This window comes from Oryctolagus cuniculus, chromosome 2, assembly GCF_051225735.1.
Source record: "Oryctolagus cuniculus isolate XC-2025 breed Fujian yellow rabbit chromosome 2, ASM5122573v1, whole genome shotgun sequence".
Classification (NCBI taxonomy): domain Eukaryota; kingdom Metazoa; phylum Chordata; class Mammalia; order Lagomorpha; family Leporidae; genus Oryctolagus; species Oryctolagus cuniculus.
The window spans coordinates 41,858,196-41,875,555 of NC_142868.1; the positions used below are offsets into that span (position 1 = coordinate 41,858,196).

General features: G+C 40.5%; 1 protein-coding gene across 33 annotated transcripts in view; it reads right to left on the minus strand.

Moving 5' to 3' along the window:
• FRYL (FRY like transcription coactivator) overlaps positions 1–17,360 on the minus strand; it is a 299,529-nt gene that overhangs the window by 35,968 nt on the left and 246,201 nt on the right. For all 33 annotated transcript variants that reach the window (XM_070068188.2, XM_089325409.1, XM_089325408.1 and 30 more), the window contains 8 exons: positions 15,820–15,941; positions 14,833–15,023; positions 12,890–12,984; positions 11,248–11,855; positions 10,864–10,961; positions 5,864–6,034; positions 4,836–4,976; positions 1,003–1,200 (listed from right to left, as the gene is read on the minus strand). In XM_070068188.2, the coding sequence (XP_069924289.1) occupies positions 1,003–1,200; positions 4,836–4,976; positions 5,864–6,034; positions 10,864–10,961; positions 11,248–11,855; positions 12,890–12,984; positions 14,833–15,023; positions 15,820–15,941 (1,624 nt within the window). The remainder of the gene's footprint in view (positions 1–1,002; positions 1,201–4,835; positions 4,977–5,863; positions 6,035–10,863; positions 10,962–11,247; positions 11,856–12,889; positions 12,985–14,832; positions 15,024–15,819; positions 15,942–17,360) is intronic.

The following is a 17,360-nucleotide window of genomic DNA, read 5'->3' on the forward strand; positions in this document are numbered from 1 at the left end:
GTTGCTTTTATTGTAAGTTTTTCTCTACAATTTCAGCTCCAAAATCTAATTGCCCAACAAACCTTCATTACTATGTTTCTCAGTCACTTTAGAATCAACGTGTCTAAGACAGTCCTATTACCTACTCCTTCCCTGCTGAGATCGGTTCCGGCATTCCCATTCTCTCTGAGTAACATCAACATCCACCCAGTTGTCAAGGCCATTCACCAACTCCTTGATGCCTCTTCATCACGAAGCACCTTCTCCCTTCCCAGGAAATACCATCAGTATTTTCCTTGGTCTTTTGGTAAGCCATCCTCCCTTCTGCCATTGCCTTGGGGCTGTCTCACGTTGTATTTATTTATGTATTTATTTATTGCAGATTCTTTACCGATTTCTTCCCCCTTCTTCCTGGCTTATTTGTCATCCTGTTGCTAGAGTGCTCTTCCTAAAATGAAAATTCCAGCATTTCCTACTGCAGCTAACTATCCTTGAAGGGCTCACGCTTGCTCCCACTGTGGCACGCAGTGTCTCTGGGACATTGATTGCCCTTTGTATGGTTTCAGCCTCTTCTCTCATCGCATTCTCATACTCTTTCTCCATGCTCTGACTCCACGCTTGAGGTGTGCTGTGCTAGCTGGACGTTTCCAGAACACCATGCTCCCTCACAGTTACAAGCCTTCATTCACGTGTGCTTTCTCTCTTGAACTTAACTTCTCTACCTCCAGTTGCCATATAGGCCTGTTCAGGATTCCTTGTCTTCAACACCCAGCTCCCATGTTACTCCTTTAGGGCCATGCTCTATATTCCCATAACACGTACAATGTTCATTAGTCTGTCTCCAGGAGACGTAGGCGTCCTGAGAGCAGGCCCTCCCCCTCCCCACCCCCACTCTTCACAGCACCTACCCCAGTGCCTTACACTGAGCATGACCTCAGTCAACACTTGCTGAATCAGAGAACGAAGAAATGGACAAATGGAGTGTTCTAACAGGGCACCTTTATCAATTCCTGAGCATCTTACCTCCGAGATATCAAAATGAAAATCTAAGGTCTTCCCAGGCAGCTCCTTGGAGACATTATTAAAAATTTTTGTGAAGGATATTTCAGGAGAGCCCATATCTCCTCCATAGGCCTTGGGCATATCGTTGGGGACAACAAGACTTGCAGAGCGTGACACCACGAGCTTTAATATGTTAAGGGCTTCTTTCCAGTAAGGACTCTGGTTTAAAAGATCATTAACACACAAAAGTCACAAATGCATATTGCAGAACACAAAGTTAGTGTATACTGTAGACTATGAAAATATTATTTCTATAAAACATCTGTCAAAATGATTCATTTTCACTGTGAGATCCTTAACAGAAGGTTTGATTCACAAAAGCAGAGAAAATACAAGTTACTCATTTCTTCTGCTAGGTTTATCAGATACCACATATTTTGTGACTGAATAGGAAAGTCTTGCTTTTCTCCCAGTAATTGCTTTATAAATAGAACTTTAGAAATTCTAATACGGTAATCTGGCAGTCATGATAAACAATGGGGCTACATGAATGTTTTTGATGAATGAGGTTTATGGCTGTATGCAGATAAGAAAAACATGAAAATACTAAAACATATTTTAAACTTTTTTTCTTGACTCAGGCTCCAAATAATGAGGGTAAAAATGGCACTAAACTGGTGCTCCAGGGATTACTGAGTTGTACACAGTCTTTTTTCCTACATTGTGGCCATGTTTTTTCAGTTATTTTTCTTAGTTTTTTATATTCTTACCAACACAATTTAGGAATAATTTAAAGGATAGATATATACATTGAAAAAAACCAATTTCTAATAAATAACATACAATATTTTTTTACCACTACTGAAAATATGTGAAAGTGTTTTTTGTCTTATTGATAATACCAAAATTACATCTCAACTTTGCATCTTGCATATTCTTTCACAGATGATGTATGGGATGGGGCACCATTAAAACAGAAAAAGGAAGTGAAAAATCCTTGTTAGAACTGAGTTATTCAACTGATTTAACAGTATTGATAAACTATTTAATAACAATGAAAAGGTGACATGATATTGTGACTTTTATGCACATCATTATACACAGTTTAAATCATCATTTTTTCCCCTAATATATAACTGGGAGTTCTGGGTATGACGAGAGGCTAAAATTTCTCCAGGGATGTTTCCTTAGATTGCATGAGTGGTTGTATTCTAAATGTAAAAGATGAACAGGAGTTTAATTATGTAAACTGATTTTTTTTAGAAAGTGGAAGCCACTAACTGTGATGAGCCATCAGACAAATATGATCTTGCTTCACAAAACTTCTAGAAGTAAATCTGAGGGGTGAGCATCTGGCTCAGTGGCTTGCATGCTGCCTGCAACACTTGCATGCCATATTGGAGTGCCTGGGTTTGAGTCCTGCTTCTGCTCCTGATTTCAGCCTCCTGCTAACGCGCATCCTCAGAGACAGCAGGTGATGGTTCAGGGACTTGGGTCTCTGGCACCTATGGCGGGAGACTGGATTGTGTCCCCAGCTCCTGGCTTTGGCCTGGCCCAGCCCTGGATGTTGCAAGGCATTTGGGAAGTGAACCAGTGAAGGGAAGATCTCTGTCCATGTGGCTTTTTTCTTCCCTCTCTCTTTCTGCCTTTCAAATAAATAAAAATTAAACATAGTTTTTTTTTTTTAATTCAGGAAGAAATTGAAGTCAACATTTTAAATTTAGTAAATTTTACAGAAAAATTCAGATTTCCACCTTCTCTAAAAATAAGAAGTTCCCGGGGCCGGTGCTGTGGCATAGTAGGCTGAGCCTCCCTCTGCCTGTGGTGCCGGCATCCCATATGGGCGCTGTTCCAGCTGCTCTACTTCCAATCCAGCTGTCTGCTTATGGCCTAGGAAAGCAGCAGAGGATGACCCAAGTGATTCAGCTCCTGCACCCATGTGGGAGACCAGAAGAAGCTCCTAGCTCCTGGCTTCAGATCGTCCCAGCTCCAGCTATTGTGGCCATTTGGTAAGTGAACTAGCGCATGGAAGCCCTCTCTTTCTGTTTCTCCTTCTATCTCTGTAACTCTGCCTCTCAAATAAAAAAATAAATCTTTAAAAAAAAATAAGAAAGAAGTTTTGGCCACTCTGGTCCTGTACTCCCAATGCCAACCACTGGGGAAGCTAAGCTGTGCTGTTCCTTTCAGACTGGGGAGGTGCACTTCACTTAGACACAAATCTGTGCATCCTCTGGTTGCTTGCTTGTCCAATGGGCAGGTGAACCTATGGCTCATAAATTAGTAATTAAGTATGGGATGTGTTTCTATGCCAGATCCAGCTAATGCAGTAGTTCTCCACTTATACACAATTTTACTTTCTGTGGTTTCAGTTAACCTGTGGCTAAGAAGGGCAAGGATAGCTAAAGAAACTTTGAGAGAGAGACCATATTCACATAACTGTTACTACAGTGTATTATCAAATATTGCTATTAATTTTATTTGCTTATTTTCATTTAATCTGAAAAGCAAAGAGACAGAGATCTTTCATCCACGAGTTCACTTCCAAAATGCTTGCAAAAGCTGGGGCTGGACCAGACTGTCGTCAGGAGTCAGGAACTCAATCCAGGTGTTCTGTGTGGGTGGCAGGGACCCAGCTACTGAGTCATTCTCTGCTGCCTCCCAGGGTGCACATTAGAACCAGAAGCAGAGCCGAAGCTCAGAACCAGTACAGAATGTGGGTATTCCGAGTGGCATTTCAGCTGCTGAGCAAAAGCCTGCCCCTGCTGTTAATCTTTTACTGTGCCTAATTCATAAATTAAAAGTTCATCATGGGTCTGTATGCATAGGAAAAACCGGCATCTATCTATGTGTCTATCGGGTTTGCTAGTAGCTGTGGTTTCAGGCATCTACGGGAGGTCTGGAATATATCTCTCGTGCACAACAAGGGACTACTATATTTGAAGTGTTACCTTCTTTCAGTTTTAAGAAGAAAAGATAAATGTAATTTAGAAAGAAATATGATTATCATTTAATGAAGCCTTATTTATTGAGGAGTAAGATAGAGAAAATAAGTACTGTCACCCAAGAATTTTGTAATTTTTGCAATTACTGATTTTCTAGGGAATCCAAAAAGTCATCTGGGTTATATAACTAAGAAACTTATAACACTTTAACACAGTTTTATTATTTTCAGGATGGACCGGAACACAAGGTCGCTGTGAAGTATTTTCCTTTCTAAGTTTTGCTTTCATGAATATAAATATCACAGGGATATAAGCAAAACATTAATCTAAGACTGAAAATGTTTGCTTGCTTTCAGCAGTTGTATCCATGCTACTGATATGCTCACTAATGCCTTTCTTAACAGATGGGTCAAAGGTGAAATTCAGTACAGACCAGGTTAATTTGTTGTCATTGAAATCCAGTTTGATTTTTTTACTTTGTAAATAACTGGCACTTTTAAATGAGACACTCTAAAGTACAGCTACTTCACAGAGGCCTTGTTTCTAAAAGTAGCATCTGTTCATTATGTAGATCTGGTTACCAACAGAAAGGCCCAGCGAAAGAAACAACAATGAGTCAGAATCCTCACTTCCGAGCCGGCAGCTGCTGCCTGGGAGGTCTGTCGGTTCCTTTCAGTCATTACTGAAGTGTGCGTTGGGCATGTAATTGTGGAAATCAAAGCAGGAAACCTACCACCTCGGGTTCTGGTCTTTGTCACTGGGAGAGCATTTTCCATGAAGTCAACACTACTGAAAACATTGCTTATGGATTAACCGCTTTCTGCTCTGCAGCTTGGAAGGTGTTTGTGGTTTCATACAATGATAAATCATTCTGAGATGAACATGGTGTCCAGAAGTTCTGTGGTCACTCACCTGGACATATTTGCCAATTATCTTGATGATCTCCAGATTAAACTGCTTGGCTGGGGCTGCAGACAGGTCAACGTGACTCAATAGACTGTAGATTATCTGTAGTAATGACTGTTGCATACTGGACAATCCTTTTTCTAACAGCTAAAAGCAATATGAAAAAGAGCATTTTAATCAGGTTAAAGAAAAACTCAACATTTACACATATGATATTGAAAACAATTACAGATTTAACCTATGAATTTCTGGTTTGAGTATCCAAAACCCAGAGACTAATAAAGTAAAAGGTAATATCCATTATAATTTTTCCTTAGTTCAGAAAGGATAGTTGGGTAATTATTTTTCATCTTAATTGTAGTGATTGTTTCCTTAAGTAATGTAGTTAAGCACCATTTATTTTAGGTTAAGAAAAAAGCCACTACCCCATCATCATGAAAGAAAAAGTCTTATGTTATTTAGTTTTATTTCGCTTAAGGACAGTGAATGAGGAAATAGATACCGGAAATAAAAAACGAAAGAATTAATTTTATAAAAACTTGCTTGGGGCCAGCACCATGGCTCACTAGGTTAATCCTCCGCCTGCGGCGCTGGCATCCCATATGGGTGGCGGGTTCTAGTCCCGGTTGCTCTTCTTCCAATCCAGCTCTCTGCTGTGGTCCAGGAAAGCAGTGGAGTATGGCCCAAGTGCTTGGGCCACTGCACCCTTGTGGGAGACCAGGAAGAAGCACCTGACTCCTGGCTTCGGATCGGCGCAGTGCTGGCCATGGTGGCCATTTGGGGAGTGAACCAGCGGAAAGAAAAACCTTTCTCTGTCTTTCCCTCTCACTGTCTATAACTCTACCTGTCAAATAAAAAAACAAAAACAAAAACAAACAAACAAAAAACTTCCTTTACACTTGAAAGGAATTACTTGTGTCTGTCTTTACAAAGATGTTATCTATCTTCAACTTCAAAGACAACCTGAAAATGAGTTGGTACCATTGCTGCTTCTAGAAAGAAATTCACTTAAACATTAGAGAGACGACATTTACCTCTGCAAGGTAAGTCACAAGATTAAACGTTGTGTCTGAGAAGGAGTCGTGCAGGTATCTGCACACCACATTGATCCAGTTGGCGCAGTCTCTGGAGTAGGTGTGCGTACTGTACAGACTCATCATGTGAGCCAGATTCACAAGCGGCGGACACTTCTCTTCTGCACAAACCTAGAAAACCAACAAAACGATTTTATTCCCCTCAAATAAAGACACATTACTTAAGCTTTATTTTATACTAAATACTGCATGTATTCAGAGATAATTTAGATGTATAACATTTTAAAGCTTTAAGGCATTTTATTTCGATATGGTACAGAAGTGAAATAGAAGGGAAAGCATTAGGCAGCCTTAAGAGGGCCCAGAGATCCCATGGAAAGAGGATCAATGTGTCAAACGCTTCTGTGGGTTTAAAATAGCATGGCTTTTATCGGTCTGGTGCTCTGTCAAAGTGGCTTTAGTAAAAACCCACATATGGCTTTGTAAACCCTATACATCATTTTCTAACCGCTTTGCTAAATCCATACGTGGCTCAGTGCACAGGTGCCTGGACAGGCAGACCCCGCCTGGGCGCTCTCAGGGAGGTTCCGAGCGCTCCTTGAGGAGAGGCTTCCAACCCAGCTGCGTCCAGGCGCCTCCGAGGGGCCTTCCACTGCAGAGCATCTCACCACTGGAGCTCTGGCAAGACTCGGGTCCTGCTTCCCCAGGGATGGCAGTCTGCAGGGTGGCTGCCAGACCGGTCTTCAGGAAGTCTAAAGTGCTAAGAGCCTTGCCTGGTCCTTGAAAGACCGCTCCAAAACGCACCAACTTCTGAGAGGCTGTTTGTAACACTACCTGGGCGCTGAATCCGCTAATGTCTGGGGGATGCTGGCTGACTACACCTTCCCAGTCTTTGCCTTAGGGGGCCACCTGAACAAGGCACAGATGGAAATGGGCTAGGCCAGGTGTTTTTTTTTTTTTTTTTTTTTTTTTTTTTTTTTTTTTTTTTTTTTGACAGGCAGAGTTAGACAGTAAGAGAGAGACAGAGAGAAAAGTCTTCCTTCCGTTGGTTCACCCCTAAATGGCCGCTACAGCCGGCACGCTGCGCCGATCCGAAGCCAGGAGCCAGGTGCTTCTTCTTGGTCTCCCATGCAGGTGCAGGGCCCAAGGACTTGGGCCATCCTCCACTGCACTCCCCGGCCACAGCAGAGAGCTGGACTGGAAGAGGAGCAACTGGGACAGAATCTGGCACCCTGACCGGGACTAGAACCCGGGGTGCTGTCGCCGCAGGAGGAGGATTAGCCAAGTGAGCCACGGCGCCGGCCAAGGCCAATTGTAAACACATGGGCATTTCAAACATTTGTGCAAACATGGAATTAAAATATGCATTTATTTTGGTATAAAAACTTTTTGAAATCCATGCATGTAAGGGTTCATAAAAATGTATATTATTCAAAAACTATGCATGGATTTAAAAATTAATGCACCAAAATAAACTTATCTTTTAATTCTATATTCCACAAAATATCCTCATACCCATGCCTCATAAAGGTTAACTGGCCTCATCATAATTCTGCTTTTGATTTTCCTTTTTTCACTTTCCTCACTTTGTTCTTCCATCTTACCAATGTTTAATATGCAACTCACAACTGCTAGGAGCATTTAGTAAAGAAATTAGAGTATTACAATTTTAAGAATGTATATTTTCAATTTTCAAATGAAAATGGTTGACTTTTACTTTGATAATGCAGAAGACATTTAATAAGTTTAGAAGGCCTCAAGTTTATCATATGGACATTATCACTGGACAGGACCAAGACATAAAAGTATGCCTGACTATACAGAGAATTAACATACTACCTTGGCAGTTAGCTTATAAGTTATTCAAAGCACCTGATTTCATGCATTAGTCTTATACTAATGACACCAGGGAAAAACAAGAAAAATCTAAATGATTTATTTGTATTTCAAAATAATTACCATTATTTTTAAAAGTCACATAATTTTATAATTTCACAACAATTTGTTTAAATTCTTTAAAATATAAAAAGTTTTCCTGGAGGATAAAGCATTCTTACAGAATTCTTAAATAATAGTTGCCTAAAGAACGATTTTTAAAAACCCATTTTGGAAAATGGAGAAAATTTCTTGGATTTGGAATGTATGTTGTGCATTTTTATCATAAAACTGCATTTATTTTGGAATTTTTGAATTATGAGGTTTAAAAAAGATCCAGAAAGAGTGTTTTATAACAAACCTTTTAGCACACTCTTTTCTGCCATAATTGAAGGGAACAATATTTGTCCTAAGTGTTGCCTCATTTTGAAATACCCAGCTCTCCAAGGGCACAAACAGAACTGGTGATATTTGCATAATGAGGAAGCACATAATGGCAGAAAATTACTCTCCACAGTTTGAAGGGAGAGAATAATTAAGGAATCAATTTAATTCACATCCTGCAGGTTGCTAAAAGCACACAGAGAGGGAACCTTGTGTGCTGCCCAATAGGAAGTGAGCAGACTTAAAAACAAGTTATGACTCACAGATGGTCATATTTCATTTCCTAAAGACAGAAACGATATTGGGGAGTTTCCTGTGCCTGGCTGTGGTCACGACACCAGCAGCCGGATATTCGGGGCCTATGACATCCTTCAGGGTAGGTCCCTGGCACCCCAATATCTAGCAGGCACAGTGAGCACCTCAGCTGCCACTCCTACCTACTTCTGCTTTGCTTAACTAGGCAATTCATGCCTTTCATTTCCTTGAAATCCCAAACTGCAACAACATGTATTTTCTTTCTCTTACATTTTGTCACTACCTCTTCATGTAAGAAAAAAAGTTTTGATGACATTTTTCTAATTGTGTGTCACTAGAGTGTTAAAATGAAAGCTATCTTAATAAAATTTATTTTATAACACTTGTAGGCCTCATTAGTGAAAATGCATGTAGTAAAAGAAGTTGGCTTCTTTTAGGCAAATAATTGTTTTTAAACAAGAACATTTTATTTCTATTAATCTTACATTTTTACCCTCCCCTGATACTTAATATTCTATTGGACTCATTTTTTAAATAAAACCAGGAGTAGCAGACAATTTTTGGCTTATTTTCTACCACTACCATTTTTATTTAAGAAATGAATATACACTTCCATTAACTACACTAATGGCTCCTCTTTTTATATACAGACTTTAAATGGTTAAGAATCTCTCACATTTAACCAGAGATGGACTCCACAACATATGTTATTAAATATTCCCTTGTCACTTATTAGATATTATCTATCTGGATAACGGAAAGGCTCTTAGTCTTGTTATGCTAGTGTGGTTTTTTACACTATGTTGGTGCCCAGAGAGGAATCTGAACCTTCTGTGTTGTGACTAGGGCCACGGCAGGGGGGCTGCTCATTTGGCTTTCTGTGTGGTCCATCTTTCCACCACCGTGCTACTTGCTAACTGAATCCCAGCTCTAAAAAAAAATTAGTCATGGAAAGAGCTCTTCCAAAGGTTCTTAAGTACTAGCTCCTTTCTGTTGAAAAATTCTGGTTTTCTCTCTACTTTAGCAAGGTTCTTCTGCTTATGTTTCTCTTTACCTCCCCCAAGGAAGTGAATACTTTCTTGTATGTATGTATAATACTTGTAAATTTATATAATTCCTTCTCATAACTGTTTCTATTTTCAGTTTGAAATGCCCTTTTTTCCAATGGTCAATGACTGACCAAAAAACTTCAGAATTATATTTAAGCAGGAAGCTGAGAATTCCTTATTGTCCTAAAGAAAGAGGATTATTTAAATATTTATTTATTTGAAAGGCAGAGCCACAAAGAGGCAGAGGCAGAGAGGGACAGAGACAGAGAGGCGAGTAAGCTTCCATCCACTGGTTCACTCCCCAAATGGCCACAACGGTCAGAGCTGGGCAGATCCAAAGCCAGGAGCTTCTTCTGGGTCTCCCATGTGGGTGCAGGGGCCCAAGGACTTGGGCCATGCTCTACTGCTTTCCCAGGCCACAGCAGAGAGCTAGATCAGAAGTGGAGCAGCCGGGACTATGTGAAATGTCAGGCTGCCATTGTGGTGTAGTAAGTTAAGCCTCCATTTGTGGCGCTGGCATCCCATATAGGCGCAGGTTCATGGCCTGGCTGCTGCTCTTCTGATACCTTTCTCTCTGTCTCTCCCTCTCTTCTCTGTAACTCTACCTCTGAAATAAGTAAATAAAATCTTAAAAAAAAATGTGAAATGTCAAAATCATAGTCTTCCAAAATTAAGAGGCACAACACTTTTAAACAAATGTTACTGGATGATTTAACAACAACTACACTACTATTTTCAGACAGGCAGGAGAGGAGGGAAGGAATCCACTATGGAAGGAAGAAGGAGTGGAGTACACAGTGAGAAGAAATGAACAGAGTGCCAAAGATGGAAAAGGCAAACAGGGAGGGAGAAAGAACTTTCAGAATCCCAAAATACACAGCATGTCCTTTCTTCCTCAGGGCCTTTGCACATGGGATTTCTTCTGCTTGGCCCTCATTTGGGAATCTTACTGTGGTTACTCCTCTCCAGCCTTCACTGTCTCCTTAGACATGAATTCCTTGCTCATCAGACTCTGTCACGGTTGTCTACTTACTTGATTGCATCCCCCACTCTACAGTCCACAAGGGTGAGTATTCTATCTGCTATGCTTATGGCTGTATTCCTAGTACCTAACCCCGTGCCCAGGAGATATTTGGTAGTGGATAAATGCATGAAAGAGAAATTGACAGAGAGGTAGGGGAAAAAGTAGAAGAAAGGAGCAGAAAAAGACTCAGACTCAGAGAACTGTTACTCTAAATGATTTTATTCACTGTCATTTGCGCAGTTTAACTTTAATCATTACTACATAACTCCTTCATAAGTATAAATAAAGTAATTTAGATGCAAAATTCATACAGGACATAAAGGGAGACTCTTCATAGCTCCCCCGCCCCACTCTCAGACACACCACAGAATAACTGCCCTGTAGTGTCACTTTTCAGCATAACATTTGCTTACCTTTGCTATTCGACTAGCTGTTTCTTTGCAAAACTGAGTTGGGCTGTCAAAATGCTGGATTAAATGAGGCAATAAGCAAAGGATGTTAAGAGGAAAGCCTATTAAAAAAAAAAAGCAAACAATAACCAATTTTATTGCACATTATTTTAAAAGTTAAAGGTATTCTGTAAGTGGTTCTCAGAAACCATTTTATTTTCACTTCCTGGGATATTTGATCTTCTAAGTTCAATTGTTTTTGCTGTTACCAAATAATTTAAGCTATGTCACATTCTCAAAAGCTGTAACTTTGCAGAAAAGCAAACATTAGATTTCAAAACAAATGGTTTTAGTTCACCTTTCACTATATGAAAATGCAAAGTGCTGGTGCAATTATGTTAACATCACCTGACAACTGGGAAGGATCCACCAATGTGTGTTTGGAGACAGAAATGAGTTTACTGAGGAGGTGCACGGTCATTTCTTGTGTAGATACTGAGGTAAAACCTTTAAGGAAGAGCTGTTGAAGGCCTGGGAAATTATTCCATTTCAATTTGCTTTGCACATTTTCAATCTTCTCTCGACTCTCGGATTTATCCAAAGGCAAGTGGATAAGCAGTTTGTTGAGGAGCCTGAGGGCCAGGAGGTATTCATATTCGTAATCTGATTCTAGTAACGATGCTGCGATCCAAAAAATGGTGGCCATCAAGTTGGTAGGCTCAGTAGTGGACTGCACATCATACATGCCCTTCTCTCGGAGAGAGGAGAGGCTTCTCGTCCTTGCTAAGCTACTGCTGTGGTTGATCCGCCCGTCCATGATATCCAGTGTGTTGCTGCGCCGCCGGTCACCTCTTCGGTCACCAATTAAACTTAATCTTAGAGAGTTACTTCTTGCATTGCTGTTATATCCCAAGTAACTGCCACTATTAATGGGACTTGTGCTTAGATTGAGTTGTCCAGTGCTTTTCCTGTTAGCTGCAAACTTGTTTCCCATTACAGGATCATGGTATGAGGTTCTTTTTTAAAAAAGAAAAGAAAGAAAAGATGAACACATGCACTGTCACTTCTTTTGCTGCATTAATTTTACTCTTGAAGGCACCGAACAACAGAAACGGTTACCCGATAGACCAGCTATCAGGACATCTGACTTTGTTTCTTCAAATTCCAGTTTTCTCACCATATTAAAGCAAAACATATACAATGGTACCTTTCCTACTGTGGCTAACAGCTTCATCACTGAGTTAGAATGAGACGCTCTGCTACAGTCAACTCGGATAACTTTCAGTTCCGGGACTAAGGTACACATGAAGTCCAAAGCAGACCTCATCTCTTTCGACCTCAAACTCGATGGTCCTGATGTCCCTCTCTGTCAATGGCACCCTCTTTCCAAAAGAACCAAGCTCAAATATTTATTTATTTTTGATTTCTCTGTACTTATATATTCAATCATCACTGACTAAAAATACTAGTGACCAAATGTTTTCTGTATGTGCCGGCAGTCTTGCAGAAGGCTGGGAATGTTAGGGAAAGCCTTGGGGGCTGGGTGCAGAGAGATATGTAAGTGGGTAATTTTTATGTAAGTGGATAATTTTATCAGCTGCTTAGAGGTGTTACTAAAATATGAAGACACACTGTGAGAACCCACAGAAAGGAGTTAGCAGTAATACCACGCTTAGCTAGGAGGTAAGGTTTGAGATGGGACTTAAAGGATTCCTCAAGCTGGGGTTTGCAAGGCAGGGAAAGGGGGCGGGGAGGGTGCTGCCAGCAGAAGGGACAATTTGGGAACTGGGTGGGTGGGAGGAGGCTTGTCCAGAGGGCAATGGGATGTGGAAATTGGCAGGTGGGAGCTCGTCAATGAAGCCCCAGTAACACTGTCCCACTGGCCATCACAAGAGGACTCTACAGAGGCCTGAGGTCCATTCTCCTACTGGGGAACCATTTGTTTTCTGGGGTATTATTCTCTCCCCCAAGATTAAAATGACATAATGCTATAAAGGTATTTAGGTATTGGAATGCTGTATATAGTAGGTTGCCTTGTTTAAATTCTTACTGAGAAAGGGCAGAAAGAAGGTCATAATGCTTCATGGTTTCAGCCAAAGTATCAATTGCAGATTCCAATGTGAGAAGAAGCTCAATCACAAATCCCTGGAAAAAAAGGAGAGTTTAATTAATTATGCACTGGTAAAAAGAAACTGTAATGGACTACCCGATGAGAGACTTAAAAATAGAACAAACTCCACATTAATATTACAAAATGATTAAACTCTTAAGCAACATGATCTTGCAGATTGATGAAAACTCATCAAACTAATGGTATAAATTGATTATAATGGCACCATAATTTACTCAAAATTGCTTGGGTCAGAAATCTAGGAGTCATTTTTTGTTTCTTTCTTTGTTTTGAAAAAATTTTTTATTTATTTGAAAGGCAATGAGACAAGAGAGAAAGACAGATAGATAGAAATTTCCTATTCCCTGGTTTACTCTCCAAATGTCCACAAAGCTAATGCTAGAACAGCTCAAAGTCAGGAGCCAGGAACTCCATCCAAGGGTGGCAGGGTCCTAAGTACTTGAGTCATCATCTCCTGCCTCCAGAATGCATAAAACTGAAAGCTGGATCAGAAGCAGAGCCAGGACTTGCACCCTGGCTCTCATGGGATGCATGTTTCCCAAGTGATGTCTGAACCACTGTTATTTGCCTGCCACTCATCCTTCTTTCACATCTGAATTGCATCCAACAAGTTTTGAAAATACTAATTTTAAAATATACCATCCTCTCGACTTCCATAGCTTCCTTTAATCTAAGTTACTACTATTTCAGCAAAGACTCCTACATAACCTCCTACAGGACTTCTTGCATGCACTCTTGCCTTCTCCTAAGGACTCCACCCAGAAGCCACAGTGAGCTTCCTCAATAGCAAATCACATCCATAAAGTCCCAGCTCATGCCAGGGCCCACTGGGCCATACAGGATCTGGACCTGCCTTCTTCATCAGTCTGCTGCCACTCCACCACTATTTTCTAGCCACACTGATTTTATTGATGTTCCTCAAAAAAGGTGATTGCTTCTGCCTTGCGGCCTTTGTACTTCGTAGTCCTACTTTTCTCGGCCTGAAATGTTCCTTCCCAAGGTTATCAGGAGAACCCACTTCATTTTAGTATCTGTTCAGAAACCATCTTCTCAGATGATCACACAAAATGACTCCTTCTCCCTGGCACTCCTTTATCTTATTATTTTCATAGCCTTTAGCACAATTAAAATTGTTTCAGGCCACACTGAGAGATTAAAGGCTTGTTTCCCCCAGTAGACTTAGGCACCAGAATGCCAGGGACTTTGTCTTGTTCACCTCTGTATCCTCAATGTCCAGCACAGTGCTAATAAAATCATTAGTCTGTGAATTCTTAATTCCCTAGTATAATATTTCACTTAATACATCTTAAGAAGTGACATTCAATGTTCTACTTTACATTTAAATTTAACTTCCTATTTTTTACCTTGTGGTCATCCCAGGATAATATCCAGAGGGGTGTGTATGTGTATATCTTTCTCTGATAGGCATTAAACTATTTGATTTAAGTGATTGGTAACTATAAAACTTAAATTTCTTTCTTAATTCTTTGCCTGCTTTCAATCTGACATTAGGAATTCTTTTTATTTATTTAATTAATTAATTAATCAGACAGACAGAAAGAAATCTCCCGAAGCCAGGGGTCAGAAACTCAATCCAGGTCTCCCAGGTCGAAGAAGCTCAACTGCTTGAGCCATCTCCAGTGCCCCACAGGGTTTTCGCCAGTGTGAAGCTGGCATCAGGAGTCAGAGCTGGGAATGTAGCCCAAGTAATCCAGTGTGGGATGCGTAGCTTAGCCTGGATGCTTGCCCCCTGTTAGTATTTCCATATGATCACTATCTTCATCCAGCAGCAGCAAGCTGTAGTTGGCGGTTTCCTTGGCAACTAGCAGTGGCTCAGTAACTGGAAAGAAGACATGACATACCTGTGCCTCCTCTCCTGGGTCCCCCACAGTTTCTACCAGTCTGGAGAGAACGTCAGAAAGTGTCGTTGCAGAAAGAGGCTGCTTTAGGGCCCTGAAGATCTGAAAGGAACGCCCAGCATAGTGTCGGGAGGAACAAGAAAGGGCTGTTTGCAGTGCAACTTCACTAAGATGACGCTCCAAATGAATTCCTTCTGTGAAAACAAAGACAACAAGTGGGTTGTCTGAAGTTTTTAGAATACAGGGGTTATAATCAGAGGCTAACCATTTGAATACCATTATCAGCCCACTGACCAGCAAACTAAATGGACACTCACATTTTATGTCTTTTATGTCAGTGCTTTTTTCTGTGTTTGTGCTTCATTTGCATTCCAGATGATTCTTTGAGCTAATGCCTAGAGAAGTGATGCTTGAGGACAGGGTTTTCCAACTTTGGCCCTACTGACATTTTGGGCCACATAATTCTATGTTGGAAGGGCAGTGCTGGGCAGTGCACAGAGTTCAGCAGTGTCCCTAGCCTCTATTCACTAGGTACCAGTAGGCAACCCCTTGCCCCTGCCCTGCAATTGTGACAAAAATGTCTCAAGACATTGCCAAATCAGCTCTAGTTGAGAAACACTGACTCACACACATAAATTTTTACTGTGATTTTCAGAATGTGTTAAACTTTATATCAGAGAAGCCAGTATTAAAGAATTTTTAAGTATATAATCTCTATGTCACTTCAATTTTTCATAATTATACTGTAATTTGATGATGCCATCATATAGGAAAATAAGATGCGAAGCATTCTTTTCTTTTAGGTAGTACCTTAATTTCTCTGCAACCAAAATGGGTTGTTAATAAAAAAAAAAAAATAAAATAAAATAAAAAACTAAAACTGAAATGTAGAAATCAGTTGTCAACTTTTTGCTATTTTCAGAAAATTTGATATCACATTAAAATATCTCATTAAAATTCAATATTATATGAAATTTTATTAAAAGATACCTGGGCTTGACTGCTTAAAAACAGAAACCACATGTTTCAAAAATGTGGTTAGCTGCTCAGCACTCTTTATGCTGGGATTCTTGGCAGAGACGTCCTCATGGTTCCAAAGCGGCCCTCTTTTTCTGAAAACAGACAACACATGTGATCCCCTTTGATCTTTTAATTTTATTTTTAGATTTATTTATTTATTTATTTGACAGGTAGAGTTACAAACAGTGAGAGAGAGACAGAGAGAAAGGTTTTCCTTCCGTTGGTTTACTCCCCAAATGGCCACTACAGCCAGAGCTATGCCAATCCGAAGCCAGGAGACAGGTGCCTCCTCCTGGTCTCCCATGTGGGTGCAGGGCCCAAGCACTTGGGCCATCCTCCACTGCCTTTCCGGGCCACAGCAGAGAGCTGGACTGGAAGAGGAGCAACCGGGACTAGAACCCGGCGCTCATATGGGATGCCGGCACCGCAGGCGGAGGATTAACCTAGTGCGCCACAGCACTGACCCCGATGCCTTTGGTTTTTAATTTACAGTAATAGTTGGTCATTCTTACCTAAACTTCACCTTTGTACAACTAGAAAGGATGGTAGCTGAATAGATTAAATAGCATGTCAGTCTACTCCTACTTTTTATTTTATTTTTCTTAAATATTCATTTATTTATTTGAAAGGCAGAGATACAGAGAGCAGGAGGGAGAATGAGATAGTTCATTTGCTGGTTCAGTCCCCAAATGGCCACAACGGCCAAGCAGAAGCCAGGAGCTTCTTTTGGGTCTCTCACGTAGGTGAAGGGGCCCAAGAACTTGGGTCATCTCCCAATGCTCTCCCATGCAGATTAGCTGGGACTTGAACCAGTGCCCATATGGGATGCCAGCGCCACAGGCGGAGGATTAACTTATTATGCCACAGCGCAACCCCAATTTTTTCTTTTTTTAAATACTTTTACATTCTCAGTCAGCTTATCGCAAAGTGTAGGGTCATGCTGCCTACAGTCCCTTCCACCTCTAATCCATCTGCACTCTGCTGTAGGGCTAACCATCTCCATTTATTCATTTAATCATTTGTCTCACTCTTCCCATCTAGTTCAATAATTTTCATTGCATCCCATACCTTTATAGCCCTCCAGTTTGAACTCTTACCTTTTCTAATATTGTTTAGCAAAACTCTGTTTTCTCAGCATTGCAGTCAGAATGGATAACTCACCACTTCACTTCGTTTTTTCATACCCCTGTGATGTTGCTTTGCTGTGACAGCAGGTTTTCTCCCTATCTATTTTCCTTCTTTACTTATAGTGCCTTGCAAAGAGTAGGCCATAGATAAATATATAATGACCAACGGATAACATAGCTAATGAGAGTAGAATATGTACTTAGGTACTCTACTGGGAACTTAGTAACCAGGCCTGATTAAGGCCCTGTTCCTTGTGAGTACAAAAGAAGAAAATCTTTGGTTATATCATAATTTTCAAAATACTCTCCAATACAAATCTGTGTATTCCAAACTCATGACATTTCAGACAACAAAAGTGTGGCTTACAAAAGCTGAGCAATGTG